Below are 14,643 nucleotides of genomic sequence, written 5' to 3'. Positions count from 1 at the left end.
TTCTGAACAAGGCTTAGCGTATACAATTAATTTTGATGCTACTTACTATAATTTATAATGGGTTTTAAACACCTTTCTAATTTATTTCGTACAATATAACTCATAATTTACCTAATTAACTCTTAATTACTTGCTAAAAATATAGGATTTAAAAAAATAGTAAGGAAATATTTTGACAGTAAATCCGTAAAAGTAAACCGGCATAAATGGAATGGAAGGCTTGTTTATAGCAGACGACATTAGTAGGGAAAACACGTGCTTATCTCAAAACGGAAAGGGTCAATGCCCTTGAGCCTTGAACGAAAAATCTTGTATGGCCTCAAGGCATCTTCCAGTAAATTTATTAATTATGAGAAAACCGGTTAGAAACACGGGGAATCACATGACAGAAACTCACAAACTTAAAACTAATCTAGAAAACAGGGACAAACTCTCACGTTTAAGTCAAAACAAATGTTGTCATTCGATTTTCTCCGTTTTTGCTACAAAATAACAACCTCAAATAACTTTACTAATGTAGCGAAGAATGTTTCAAAGCAACGTTTAATTCGTATATACCAATGTAACGCGTATAAACCTCGAAAAATAGCCATCATGTCTAAGAGGGATAGCGTTACCGCCGGATTAACTTTGGCGGGATGTTGTTTCTCCATTTGTAAAAAGAAAAAGGATGGTGATGATGATGATAATGGGATTGGGGAAAGGTCTAAACTTCTAGCTTCATCCCTATCACCTAAAAAAACCTCTCAAGATGAGTTGGAAATTGGAGCGGAAGATATGTCTAAATCAGTCGATACTAGCGGGGCATTTCCAAACGTATTTGTCTCATCTACTGATAAAAAATCCTCCCCCCTGAAAAACCCTGCCATTGTATCATTCAAAGCTGACATTACTAACATTGTTGAACTTGAAAAATCAGTTGTGGAAAGCGTAAGAGAATCGGTGGAGGATGAAGATGCTGATGCTCTTGCTCAAGGTAATGCTAATTAAATTAATTAACGTCAATTTTAATTACGTTTACATTTGTTTTCGCGTATTTTTCAGGTGGAGCGAAAAAGAAGAAGAAACGTCCAAATTATTTTGTCGCCTTACAAATCACCAATCCCCAGGTATCTAATTGAGTAGTGGCACTCCATACTATTTTCCCATAGAGATTAATACAGTTAAAGGCATATAGCTGCCATTACTGTATTTTAAAGAATAATTTATGTAATTTTGCATCAGATTTTGGAAGGATTAAAAGAGGTACAAGATTGCATCCTGAAGGGCGAACCGAAGCTGAAACCCGCCCTCGTTTCATTGAAGAAACTACACATAACCTTAATGGTGTTTCATGCCGAAGATAATCAACAATTGGAACTGTATTTAATTAATTTAACTCCTAATTACCGTAATTCATAAATTAATCTAACAATTTTCAGAGCTTCAGAAGCATTAGCGGAAAGTTTCAAACAAGTTACAAGCTTGATCGAGAACTCAATTGATTTGGAAATATCTAAAGTTTCCAATTTCAAAAATCAAGTTGTTTTTGCCGGAATTAAAGATGACGAACAGAAAGAGAAACTCTTTCAAATGACGGAAATAATCAACTGTTCTTACGAAAAACGAGGTTTCAATGTTCGAGAAGCGAAAACGTTTCACCCTCATCTGACTCTCTTCAAATTGTCACAAGCTCCCAAATTGGCCAAAAAGGTATCCCTTAAAGTTTCACTACACCTTTATTATTTATAACTTTGTTTCTAATGATTTAAAATGATAGGGAATTCGAAAAATTGACCCTCAACTCTATGAAGAATTCAATGAAAGATTGTTTGGAGTTGAGAATGTTAAAAGCCTTCAACTTTTAGACATGAATAAGAAAGATGAACATGGATATTATCATTGTGTCTCCGAATTTGTCTTTGGAAGTACATAATTTTTATACTTGTGAAAGCAAGGCAAGCAACAAACTGCAGAATTTATATTTTATAATATATACACAGTGTTGTTGTAATTAAAAATTTTTACCAAACTGCATTCTGATTGAATAAACTCAGTATTCTTTAATCCCCCCCTCTATTGCGAATTAATAAATTCTGGTACTCACATTTTAATAAAATGGTCAGTTAATGTTGAAAGAAAATAAGAAATCAGTGTTTTCTTGCCTTCTTTTGAGACTTATAATAATAAATACTGTTTAAACTAAATTTTAAATAAATAAAATTTGTTTAAAACCCGTTACAATTTGCGAGAAATCTTACACCGCAATTTATTTAAGTTTGCTTAAAACCGTTACGATTTGCGAGAAATCCGTTATAACTTTTAATGCAAAATTTCCCGCCAAAATAATTTTGAATTTTAGAGGGTTAGGAGACCGGTGGAACTAGGCTAGGAGTATTATACTATGAGTAGTAATAGAGTGCGTTCTGAGTTGCAACCGATGGGTAAGTTTTGGTTTTCTGCCCGCGAAAAATTAGACATTATAATTTATGTATGTAGACTTTATTTTTGTTATGGAATTTAACGAGACTAAAACGGAACAAATAATTAATTTGAAACTTCATAGTTTTTTTAAGACGCTCGTTCTTTATTTTCCAGTATGAGTTAGTGTTACGCAAGTGATTTAATTAATCTTTATGCCTTTTTATTTATTTATTTATTTAGTTCAGTACAGGTAAGCCATTAGAGCTTGGTTAGTACAACCGAGAGAGATTAACGATTTAGTTATACAGAGATTAACGATTTAGTTATACAGAGATTATTTAGTTATACAGAGATTATTTAGTTATACAGAGATTAACGATTTAGTTATACATTAGTAAAAAAAAGAAGAAAAAAAAAAACAAAAAGAGATAAGTAACAAAGTAAAAAAAAAAAAAAAATAAGTGACAAAGTAGAAAAAAGATAAGTAACAAAGTAAAAAACGGTATGACTACAGGTCAATTTGGGGTATTATTGAAGTGAGCCGATAACTTAGCGCGAAATTTTGATTTATCTGAGATGGTAATAATAGATTCAGGGAGTGCGTTCCAATCTGAGATGACAGTGTGGGTGAAATGATGTTGGCGGATAGACGTCAGGGCGCGTGGTTTTGCAAGTTTAAGGGAGTGTCCACGGGTAGAGGGATACGGTGCAGGGTGGAAAAAAGTTTCAACGTTAAGTGCCAATTTGTTATTAAAGAAGTCATGAAGTAAACATAGGTTGTTAATTTTATGGCGGATAATGACGGGATCAATTTTAAGTTTTTCTAATCGAGAAGGGGCTGGGAGTTTATCTAATTTTTGAGTTAGTTTAGTAAATTTGTTTTGGGCTTTCTGTAGGGCAGTAGTACCAAGGGAGGAAGATGGTGTCCAAATAGGGGAGGCATAGTCAAAAATAGGCAGGGCCAATGCATTATAGAGGGTTTTAATGAGGGCTGGGGAGCGGTTGTTAAAATTACGACGAATTAAGCCTGATAGGGAATAAATCCTTTTAGAGACTTTATTGGTGTGGGAGGTAAATTTGAGGGATGGGTCCATTGTAACACCCAGGTCAGATTCAGATAGGGTGGCACGGATAGGTTGACCGTAGAGACGATAAGTATACCGTGGGTTAGAGGATCCTAGGTGAAGTACAGCGCATTTATAAGGAAAAAAAGTTTAGTTTATTAAATAAAATTTATGCTGGCGCGATGTTTGCGTTTATCTAATCTTATCAGGTGGCCCCCGGCTGGAAAATCAAGTACTTTCGACGTCAGTAAGAGGCCCGTCTCTAATAACATTTGAAGGGCGAATTCCGTATCTTATTCTTTTTTCAATTCATAGTTCGTTAAAGACTCTCGAATCGAAGGTTGTCCCAATTTTCGGATCAATTTAAACGCTAAATCATGAGTGAATTTGGAAAATTACTATCAGGAACTGCAGTAGCTAAGTAAGTTAACTATTTTTCATTTAAATACTCTTTGATACGTCACGTCGAAAGATCTTTTCTGCTAAAAATAATAGAAATGGAAAAATCGCTTTAAATCAAGATTATTTCTAATTTTGTCACTAAAATTAAAAGACAGACATGTAATTATATTAACATAAGCAGCCCTTCCGATGTCTAATATAGATTCCCGTAGGGTAAACTAATGGGTGTCTTTCTCCGTCTGTCTGTCTATAATATTTCAAAATTTAAATTCCTTAATTTAATTTCTATGCCTTTGTTGCATCATCTATCAAGTATAAGCGTAGCAATATGAATTTTTTATTTATTCATAGGCCTATATTATATTAATTTGACCTTGATTTTGAAAAAACTCGCAACTTGGGGGTGAGAACTGAACTGAGGGGGGGGATGCTGTCTGCTCTCTCTGGGAAAATAGATAAAGAAGTGCCGCCCTAGTTGAAAACTCTAAACTAGAGGAAAGCCATAGTTTTGATTAGAAACCAGGGATAGATAGACTTTTTTAAGACGGAATTCCCAACGGTTAATATTTACTTCAGTCCGACTCATAGACGAGTACATAGCCCCTTCCTTCAACACGTAACCAAAAAATTAAATTTTCTTATTGGCTCACTAAAACTACGTATTGGTGACGTTGCTGACAAGGAGGGCCAATAATACGTAATTCCTGTTTACATCTGTCGCTATGACTACGACCCCTCTTGCGTTGTACCAGAGCCCACTCGATCCGCGCTCCCGGACGCTGCGCTGCTCGCGCTATATAGCGCGAGCAGCTTACGTCGTGATGCGCGTGATCGAGTGGGCTATGGTTGTACAGAAAAGCATCTTTACAGGGGTTCAAAATGAAGCTGTCTAAAAGCAAGGGTACGGAAATTATTCGGGAATTGTTTTTAATAGCAATTAAGAGGTAGGGAATTTATTGCCGGTGTTTTGGATTTGGAGTACATCTGTAAGGGTGAAAAGTGTTCGCTAATTCTTTCTAAAGCCAATCATGTCTACTATCCTCATAATTTTGTAAGCGAATTTGATGAAGTTAACCAAGGCTTAGTGAATGGCCAGGAGTTTTGTGAGCTTAGTGTTTGGTTAAAACCTGTTCGTGTTGTAATATCTATGAAGGCTTTTAAAGCATCACTACAACTTCATCAAAGAGAAATAAATCGTATTTCAAAATGTGTTTTGGTTTCAAGCCCTATGTCTTGTGTTACTTCCATTTTTAAACAATGTTCTTTCAAAAATTACAATCGGAGCCCAATCCATTCCAACTTGGCAGACGACGTTTATTTGACCCGGATATACATACAACGCCATAATGAAAATAAGACCCGCCTCTTCTTTCATACCCCCCGTCACGGGTAAGGGGGTCGTGGACTAGGACGCGCACCCGAATAACCCTGTTACCCATTCCGTCTTAAAAAAGTCTATCTATCCCTGTAGAAACTTAATCGTATTATGATAAATCGTTTTATTCGCACATGGAAACCGAATGTGTCTTCTTATCTTCGCAATAGTTCAAAGTTCAATTTCTCTAGAGTTATAATGACTTCCAACCAAAATTTGGGTCAAATATTGTCTGGGACCAATGTCGCAAAGTATGTCGTGTTTAGCCTTGGCCATTGCCACGCGTTATTTTACCGCATTTTTTTAAATTGCAAAAAAGAAATATGCGACATAACACGTAACAGCAACAATTAACTTTAATTTTAGGGAAGTGAGGGCCAATTTAGCTACGGAAATTAGCGAAATTAAGAAGAGAGTGCCTGAGTTTGATCCTGTATTAGCCATAGTTCAGGTATTTAATTAGTTTAATCACTATTAAATCAGATACATATCAATAAATTAAAAATAATTAGGTGGGAGGTAGGGAAGATTCCAATGTTTATATTCGCATGAAAGTTAAGGCTTGCGCAGAAGTCGGTGTGACAGCAAAACATATCAAATTTCCAAACAGTATTTCTGAATCAGAGGTACTTTTTAATTAAATTAAAGTCTTACTGATTGATTAAATTACTTTAATTATAATTAATTCGTATGATTTAGTTGATTGCTGAGGTTACAAAATTAAATAATGATGATAAAGTGCATGGTATTATTGTTCAGGTAATGTTTAAACTTAAATTAAGTACTTGAAGTTAATGTTAATGTTAAAATTAAAATTAATTAAGATTTTGGGGGTTTTTTAGTTACCAGTGGATAGTATCAACCCTATTGACAATAATCTCATAACAAATACAATTCTTCCAAGCAAGGACGTTGATGGGTGGGACTTAGGTCTTATTGAGGGACTGTAGGACACTTTCTAATCAATTACTTACACAGATTGAGTAATGAAAATGCTGGCAAGTTAAGTCATGGCCAATTAGATGGCTTTTTCTTGCCATGTACTCCCAAGGGATGTATGGAACTCATTAAGAGGTCGGGGGTCAAGATTGCGGGCAGTAAAGCGGTCGTCATTGGTCGTAGTAAGATTGTGGGCTCTCCTATGGCCCAATTACTCTTGTGGCATCATGCCACCGTTACCATCTGCCATTCAAGGACCAAGGACTTGGCTAGTGTGGTCAGGGAAGCTGATATCTTGGTGGCTGGAGTTGGACAACCTCTATTGGTCAAAAAGGATTGGGTCAAACCAGGAGCTGTGGTCATTGATTGCGGAATTAACTCAATTCCCGGTAATTATTTCGGAATTTTTACTTTTGCGCGATTTTTAAAGAAGTGGTGCGCAAAAGTATTGGTCCGACCCTTCACGGCTGGCTGGCGGGTTTTAAATGACCTTGAATGGTTTATTTTTTAGATGCTACGAAGAAAAGTGGTTCCCGTTTGGTTGGGGATGTTGATTTTGACGAAGTGCAACAAGTTGCTTCGTATATTACTCCCGTTCCTGGTGGAGTTGGTCCCATGACGGTAGCCGAATTAATTGGCAACACTTTTCTCTCAGCCAAATGGAAGTTGGAACAAAAGGAAAATAAACAGGTATAACACCTGGATTTACAGTTTTTTTAGGACAAAATATTCAAAACAATGTCTAAAGAAAATGGTGGAATGAGGGGGGAAGGGGAAAAACACTTTTTGGCTTTTTGTTAACAGATTTAAAAGATTTTTACTTTTAGGGATTGTTAAAATCAAAATTGTTTTTTATAATGATAATAATGATGATGTTGTTTTGTATTAAGAATACTCGATAAATAAATAAATAATTAATTTTGGACCAAAAACTTTTTAACTATCGTTACTAATTAATTTAATTCTTCCTTCCGGTTTTAGGTAGAGAAATCGGGAATTGATTGGAATATGACATATTTAAAATTGAATCGAAAAATTCCGGTTCCCAGGTGATTTAACTGGGCTTAGTTTTAATTTTAATTTTAATTGCGCTTAAATTGATCAATTAAAATTAATATAATTTTATTTTAGCGATATCGAGATCGCTCGAGCTCAAATTCCTAAAAACATATCTCTATTAGCGAAAGAAATTGGTTTAAATGAGGAAGAAGTTGATTTTTACGGAAATAAAAAGGCCAAAATTTCCCTCGCTGTTTACGACCGATTGAAACATCGTCAGGACGGAAATTACGTTCTAGTTTGCGGGTTTGTCCTTAATTAATCAAGTTAATCGTGTACCAATTACAACGGGATTAACCGCGTTAATTGCAGAATTACTCCGACACCATTGGGTGAAGGGAAAAGCACAACTACTATCGGGTTGTGTCAAGCCTTGGGAGCTTATTTTAAACGTAATGTCTTCGCGTGCGTTCGACAACCTTCCCAAGGCCCCACTTTCGGGATTAAAGGCGGGGCCGCAGGGGGAGGATATTCCCAAGTCATACCCATGGAAGACTTTAATCTTCATTTGACGGGAGATATACACGCCGTCACCGCCGCTAATAACCTCTTAGCGGCCCAATTGGACGCTAGAATGTTCCACGAAGCCACTCAATCGGATGATGTAAGTGTATCCAAGATGGCCGCCTCAATTTTTAAGCCTTTTTTCTAAGCCTACTTTATAAAATACGCAACTTTTGTTGTATTTTCAGGCACTTTTCAATAGACTTGTGCCTAAAAAGGCTGGAAAGAGACCTTTCACCAAGATTCAAATGATAAGATTAGCCGTAAGTTAAAATAATTTATATTAATTATTCATTTAATTAAAGGGAATTAATTAAATGGCAAAGCAACCCGTTTAGATACTAAGCCTAATTCGCATTTTTGCGCGCGCTTTTTGTCTCAGAAAGATTCTCGCGCTTTCTAAAAATTACACGCGTTAGGCCACGTGGTTAGGCTTAGCAATTTGATAACTTTTCTTAATGATTTCGGTGTTGTATTTTTAATATAATAATTTGATTAAAAACCGCTTCACAGAAACTTGGTATCCATAAAACTGACGGGGAAGAATTGACCCCTGAGGAAAAGAGGCGATTCGCCCGCTTGGACATTGACCCTGACACCATTACTTGGAACAGAGGTATAATCATGATCTACTTAATTAATTAATCTGAACTTAAAACTAACAGAACAATTCTTCCCGCAGTTGTCGACACTAGCGACAGATTTCTGCGAAAAATTCAAATTGGTTTAAGTCCAACTGAGAAAGGACACGCTAGGGAAACCAAATTCGACATCGCGGTGGCCAGTGAACTGATGGCCATCTTAGCCCTGACCACCAGTCTCAAGGACATGAGGGAACGACTCTCTAGGATCGTGGTCGCCAGTGATAAAGCTGGAAATCCCGTCACCGCCGAGGATTTGGTAAATAATTAAATTCATTACGATGCGTGACCAAGGCTTAAGGCGCGTTAAGCCTTGGACTTAAAAGGACTAATAATTTATTGATGATCAGGGCGTTGCTGGTGCCATGACAGTTCTATTGAAAGACGCAATTCGCCCCAATTTAATGCAAACTTTAGAAGGAACGCCCGTTTTTGTTCACGCGGGACCATTTGCTAATATCGCCCATGGCAGCTCGTCTATTATCGCTGATAAAATTGCGTTGAAGTTGGTGGGAGAAAATGGTTTTGTTGGTGAGTTAATTAATTAATATATCCTTAACATTTACTAATTATTCTAATTCATTTAATTGCGTTAATTAGTGACTGAAGGAGGATTCGGAGCTGATGTTGGAATGGAAAAATTCTTCAATATCAAATGTCGTTATTCGGGGCTGCTGCCATCTAGCGTCGTCTTAGTCGCGTCGGTCAGGGCTCTTAAAATGCATGGAGGAGGACCCAAAGTCACCCCGGGAACTCCCCTGGCCAAAGAATACGTTAATCAGGTATTTAAACATAATTTAGACTTAAATATGATTTAGTTTAATCAATTTTATTCCTGATGCCTGTGCCGAGGCTTAAAATCTGGATCAAAATGATGCATCGTCTGCTTTAGAGTCAAAACGCTTCAAATTTTGAACTCTGAAGCAGACGACGGATCATTTTGACTCAGATTTTTTCAGTTAAAAATAAGCCTTGGCACGTGCGTTTAAAAAAATTAAATGGGATTTAATTTAATAATAAACATTAATTTCAGAATTTGGAGCTTGTCGAAGCTGGAGTTTGCAATATGGTTAAACAAATTGATAATATCAATAAATTTGGAGTTCCATGCGTTGTTGCCATAAACGCCTTTCAGTAAGCATTTAATTTTAATTATTTTTATCGTAATTTATTTTAATTTATTAATTTTAATTAGCACCGATACCGAAGCCGAATTGGAATTAGTTCGTCAACGAGCCCTGGAAAATGGCGCCCTTGACGCCGTTATTTGTCGTCATTGGGAGCTAGGAGGAGAGGGAGCCCTGGATTTGGCGCAATCAGTCATCAAGGCTGGACAGAAGCAATCCAACTTCCACTTTCTTTATGATTTGAAGGTAATTTACATTCTTTGCAGACGTTTTTAAACGATTTTAAATATATTTTTATCCCTAGCTGCCCATTGAAACCAAAATTGAGACAATTGCTAAAGAAATATATGGTGCGGATGGAATTGATATTCACGAAAAAGCCAAATTATCAATAGAAACTTTCAAAAAACAGGTATTTTAATTTTCGCCTCCAGTATAATTCCTCCTAGTTTATAGGTCTTTATATAATATTTCTAAATTCTACTCCTCATAAAATACTCCTAGTTTATAGGGTCTTTTATGATATTTCTAAATTCTACTCTACGTATAATACTCCTAGTTTATAGGTATTTATTTAATATTTCTAAATTCTACTCAACGTATAATACTCCTAGTTTTAAGGTCTTTATATAATATTTCCAAATTCAACTCTTCGTATAATACTCCTAGTTTATTTTGGTTATGTCCAGCACCATTACCATATATTGCTTTTCTGTCGACCAATAGGAAGCCGCGATTCTTAGAATTGAAAAATTAGTACCAACCGTTAGGGTTAGGGTTAAAATTTTGAAAAGAAGTCGCGGCATTTATTTATGTCAATTTTAATGGTAGTTAATTAAAATTAAAGCGTAATTTAATTACGGGGGATAGGGATTCAACGATTTGCCGATCTGCGTGGCGAAAACGCAGCTTTCTTTGTCGCATAATCCCGAATTGAAAGGAGCCCCGACCAATTTCACTGTGCCAATAAAAGACATCAAAGCCAGTGTTGGAGCCGGATTTTTGTATCCCTTAGCCGGAGAGGTCGGTTAAATTCTTAATTAAAACTTAATTAAACTAATTCCTAATAACTAATAATCCCCGATAATTAATATTTAACGTCGTTATTGCGTTATTTTGTCGTTGACAGATGACCACCATGCCTGGCCTTCCAACAAGACCTTGCATTTATGATATGGATTTAAATTTGGAAACTGAAGAAGTTGAAGGATTGTTTTAATTAATCGATCCTAATTAAGATCGGACTGCTTCTAATTAAAAGGTATAGATAGAACGAGCTTATATTATCATTTTTTTCTTTTTAACTAAATTTAATCAAAGTAAAAACTATCTTTATCATTGTTAAATCAAATCTATTATTATTTTTATATTTTGAATTTTATTTTTGCATGAAAATATATTGTTTATTTTGAATATCTTGAGTTTATAATTTCTGTCTTTACCTATAATTATTTTAATTGGGGAAAGGGAAAAGGTAGGTCCACTTTTATCAAAATTTAAAGCAGCTGTAAATGTCTCTGTGACCCTTAACCTTCATATGATAAGTATATTTGCATGATTAGATTGCTTATGATTAGGCAAATTATTTTTATTGGCAGCAAAGGATGATAGCTGTCAAGTTATTTATAGCTCTATTTATTTATCTCAATTTGAGATAGACTTAAATCCTTGACCTTTGTCAAGATTTAAAGAGTCAGGGATTAGATTACCCTTCTATTCCAGTAGAGGAGGAATTTTGTCGCCTTATGATAAATGATAAGGCAGGAATGCAATGCGATTTTTAAACTAATAATAATAATAACCCTTAGAAGCCCCAACCCCCCAAAAAATAGGCCTAATTTGGGACCAAATCACCCAAAAATATTCTGACAAGCTTTTTAAAGTTCATTAGTTCAAATTAAGTGAGGTATAATTATTGCCCCTGAATTTATGATAGTCGGGTTCAAGGGGGGGGGGCGGTAAGACGTTTTTTCCTTTGATGTTAGCGACTAGCACCACGCGTCATCCCAATTTTTATGACTCTCCTTCCCATCCTGAACTTAACTTCCTTTTGGTCCTCAGATATAACTTACTAGCAGCAACCAGCAACCATTATGTCAAAAATTCCAAATGAAATATTTTTATGACCATGCGCATGCCCACTCCCATTTCCCCTAAGAACATTTTATTGTTTTGTTTAAATTAGGCTTGCAATAATATTTTCGTAAGCCCCCTTGAAACAGTAGATCAAAATTAGGCCTTGGCCTAACTCTAAAATATTTTAAATACAAAACGATAATGGATGTTGTCAACTTGTCCAAATGAAAAGGAAAGTGACCACAAGAGTTTTTTCTTAGGACTAGTGACAATTGGAAACCCCCTGCCCCCTTTAGAGCCCGGGTTTTTATTTGGGGGGGGGGGGGGGTTCGGACGATTCAAAAAAAATGGATGGCTGGAATAGGCGAAAGAATAGCGCGGGAGTTGATTCCGTTGCCATGGTAACGTTTCTCTCTCTCTTCATCCCTCCCTGGCTGGCTCTTTTGGCCTAGAGCTTCCACTCTCTCTCTCTCTCTCTCTCTCTCTCTCTCTCTCTCTCTCTCTCTCTCTCTCTCTCTCTCTCTCTCTGCAGAGAGATTCCCCTCTCACGTTCGACAGCCCCAGCTGCTAGCCAAACCGAGCGAGGGGATAGCGAATTTTACACGATATACCGAGGGAACCGACACTCTGAGCTATAGATAATTTTCTCGCGAAATAATTTCTTCGTTTTGAGTAGTAATTTATTTATTTATTTCCTTGTTGGAAAAATATTTTGAGAAACTTCGCTGTTTAAAACCAAGCCTTTTACGAATAAACTCACGAGTATCAATGTGAAATTTTCGTAATTCTTAAATTAAAATACGGTAATTTAGTAGGAAAATTTAATTACTTATTCAAAATTTGGGGAAAAAAAATAAAATGACCTTTGAACTTCTGTTGGTAATTTATATTTTCACGTCTATTAAACCACGTTGAATTGCGAACTCAGCACTTTATACCTAGTTTAGGCGCTAGAAACTAATGGTAAATTGGGGGAAAAACTGGACTAATAAGTAAAATAGGCCAATTTTTATAGTATCTGGCAGTCCAGTACGCTTAGTTTTACTTTTAGCACCAAAATTCTGAAACTTTTATTTAATTTACCACGGTATTTGGTAAAATTATTTACCAAGTCGCGATCAACTCGAGTTAGCGCGGTGCCCCTCGGTGGTGGTGAAGTTGGGGTGGTAGGATATTGGATGTAAAGTAGTGGAGAGCAAGGCGGTCGAAAAGCGAGCCGCCGAGTCCACCTTGAAAAAGGGGGGTTAAAGCCGAACTATCGACTTAGTGAGTGTGGAGAGAGAAAGAGAGAGCCCCTGCTGCATGCATCCCCGTCCATGGTGAAGGAGGAGGGCAAAAAGACGCGACTGAAAGAGAGAGAGAAAGATAATCATCGTTTCCCGTCCATGGCGACGAGTCACTCCTGTTAGAAACGTATCTAGCGTACTTGAACCAACGTCGAGCCCGAATTTCATGGATTCTTCATGAATTCAATCATTGCTAACAGCGCTAGAAATCCAGTCGATTCAGCCGTTAAATTAAGCCAATTGGCCTCTTTTTCCAGCAATTCCATGAGAAAATTAGAATATCAGGTTCGTCCATCGAGTGTCTAATACCGTTTATTTAAAGTGCCAATACTTAATCACGTTTTTAAACGCGTACAAGTTACAACAAAAACCCCATTTCGAAATCGTCGGGAATTTTCGCGATTTCAAAACGATTCTTTTTCCCATTTTGTTTTACAGTGAAATCATCCCTTCCTTTTTTTCAAGAGTGGAAATCTCAACTTTGGCAACGAGTTTGGTGAGTTTTTATATTGATTTTTGCTTATATTTTAAATATAAGAGCGCGTTAAGCCTAAATTGAACCCAGGTATCACGACGAATATTATCAAATTTGGCGCCATTACGGTATGGTGCACGGCACGCGCGTAGTGTTTTTTTTTTTTTGGAGGGAAAGTAAATTGTCTAAGCCTTTTCTAAAGCGAATTTATTACCCAAAAAGAAAATAGGTCAAAATTAGTCCAGCTGGCGCTTGGTTAGCTTTAGGCTATAATCACGCCTTCTTTCGTTTGTTAGGCCTAATTGATAATGTTAACTATGTTAATGAGGGATCAGGGAAAGTAAATTGTCTAAGCCTTTTCTAAAACGAATTTATTACCCAAAATGAAAATAGGTCAAAATTAGTCCCCCAGCTGGCGCTTGGTTAGTTTTAGGCTATAATCACGTCACGCCTTCGTTTGTTAGGCCTAATGGATAATGTTAACTATGTTAATGAGGGGAAAGTAAATTGTCTAAGGCTAAGCCTTTTCTAAAGCGAAATTTATTATCCAAAAAGAAAATAGGTCAAAATTAGTCCAGCTGACGGTTAGTTTTAGGCTATAATCACGTCACGCCTTCGTTACTTGGGCCTAATTGATAATGTTGACTATGTTAATGTTAAAATGTGTTTCCCCCCCCCCCCGGGGAAAGAACATAATTACGAATATCAGTTATATAACCTTGATGTTGGTGTAACGTGAAGTGAAAAGAAAAAAAAGCGGGAACGCAATTTTGAATCTATATAGCGTTTTGTAATCGTCATTTTGTTTAATAATTGCCATTGAAAAGTGGATGGCGGGATTACTGACGCGTATAATATCAGTCTGCTAGAGTTAATGAATAGGAAGGGTTACCCAAAGCAAAGGGGTGAGACATCCGGCCTCCATCGCCGTGCATGTGCCCTCTCTTCTCTCTGTCTCTCACTCTCTCTAACACAATCCCTCTCCCACCTTCGTCTTTATTCCTTGTATTAAATTGAAGAAAGACTCGGAATCTAGCTATGTAATTATTATTACCGTCACAGTTTTTATTTAAAACAAGAAAAAACTGTGGATGAGTTGAGTCTATAACGCTGATTACACGTTTAACGCGTGTAAGGAACCGCTATCCTTAATTAGTGTCTGTTCCGTTATTCGCTAATTGCTTATTATGGCGTGTTTTCCCCGCTCTTGCTTCGTTAGGTTTTCATTCAACCTCGAAGTATATACAGCCACCATTAGCTAAGCCTAATAGGAAATAATAAATAACATTTGA

At 36.5% G+C, this 14,643-nt stretch overlaps 2 protein-coding genes across 4 annotated transcripts in view; both read left to right on the top strand.

Moving 5' to 3' along the window:
- Positions 1 to 45: 45 nt before the first annotated feature.
- LOC149718135 (A-kinase anchor protein 7-like) lies at positions 46 to 2,223 on the top strand. Its single transcript, XM_089868844.1, has 5 exons — positions 46 to 976; positions 1,045 to 1,109; positions 1,225 to 1,361; positions 1,422 to 1,692; positions 1,760 to 2,223. Exons 1-5 carry the CDS (start codon positions 454 to 456, stop codon positions 1,913 to 1,915), a joined length of 1,152 nt encoding a protein of 383 aa, XP_089724970.1. The 5' UTR covers positions 46 to 453; the 3' UTR covers positions 1,916 to 2,223.
- Positions 2,224 to 3,776: 1,553 nt separating this feature from the next.
- pug (pug C-1-tetrahydrofolate synthase, cytoplasmic) overlaps positions 3,777 to 14,643 on the top strand; it is a 28,102-nt gene continuing 17,235 nt past the window's right edge. The window contains exons 1-22 of one of the 3 annotated variants that reach the window (XM_089868062.1): positions 3,977 to 4,389; positions 5,345 to 5,495; positions 5,611 to 5,695; positions 5,757 to 5,870; positions 5,944 to 6,003; positions 6,087 to 6,163; positions 6,223 to 6,572; positions 6,695 to 6,873; positions 7,165 to 7,232; positions 7,315 to 7,488; positions 7,555 to 7,846; positions 7,935 to 8,009; positions 8,260 to 8,362; positions 8,429 to 8,646; positions 8,738 to 8,918; positions 8,988 to 9,169; positions 9,421 to 9,521; positions 9,583 to 9,760; positions 9,819 to 9,926; positions 10,385 to 10,537; positions 10,644 to 10,775; positions 13,315 to 13,372. In XM_089868062.1, coding sequence (XP_089724188.1) covers positions 5,356 to 5,495; positions 5,611 to 5,695; positions 5,757 to 5,870; positions 5,944 to 6,003; positions 6,087 to 6,163; positions 6,223 to 6,572; positions 6,695 to 6,873; positions 7,165 to 7,232; positions 7,315 to 7,488; positions 7,555 to 7,846; positions 7,935 to 8,009; positions 8,260 to 8,362; positions 8,429 to 8,646; positions 8,738 to 8,918; positions 8,988 to 9,169; positions 9,421 to 9,521; positions 9,583 to 9,760; positions 9,819 to 9,926; positions 10,385 to 10,537; positions 10,644 to 10,733 — 2,928 coding nt within the window. In that variant the 5' untranslated portion in view covers positions 3,977 to 4,389; positions 5,345 to 5,355 and the 3' untranslated portion in view covers positions 10,734 to 10,775; positions 13,315 to 13,372. Of the gene's footprint in view, positions 3,889 to 3,976; positions 4,390 to 5,342; positions 5,496 to 5,610; positions 5,696 to 5,756; positions 5,871 to 5,943; positions 6,004 to 6,086; positions 6,164 to 6,222; positions 6,573 to 6,694; positions 6,874 to 7,164; positions 7,233 to 7,314; positions 7,489 to 7,554; positions 7,847 to 7,934; positions 8,010 to 8,259; positions 8,363 to 8,428; positions 8,647 to 8,737; positions 8,919 to 8,987; positions 9,170 to 9,420; positions 9,522 to 9,582; positions 9,761 to 9,818; positions 9,927 to 10,384; positions 10,538 to 10,643; positions 10,776 to 13,314; positions 13,373 to 14,643 lie in introns of those variants that run through there. The other 2 variants (XM_089868208.1, XM_089868138.1) reach the window with 2 other exon arrangements.

This window comes from Phalangium opilio, unplaced genomic scaffold, assembly GCF_054372755.1.
Source record: "Phalangium opilio isolate 3A_F unplaced genomic scaffold, DU_Popi_V2 ptg000002l_1, whole genome shotgun sequence".
Classification (NCBI taxonomy): Eukaryota; Metazoa; Arthropoda; class Arachnida; order Opiliones; family Phalangiidae; genus Phalangium; species Phalangium opilio.
The sequence above is the reverse complement of the archived record's forward strand: the minus strand, read 5'-3'. Positions and strand labels throughout refer to the sequence as shown.

Bases quoted from the DNA above. Each gene is read 5' to 3' on its own strand.
- LOC149718135 (XM_089868844.1), top strand. From the start codon at position 454: ATGTTGTCATTCGATTTTCTCCGTTTTTGCTACAAAATAACAACCTCA. The intron at 1,110-1,224 runs GTATCTAATTGA...ATTTTGCATCAG, and splicing joins TACAAATCACCAATCCCCAG to ATTTTGGAAGGATTAAAAGA. The intron at 1,693-1,759 runs GTATCCCTTAAA...TTAAAATGATAG, and splicing joins CTCCCAAATTGGCCAAAAAG to GGAATTCGAAAAATTGACCC.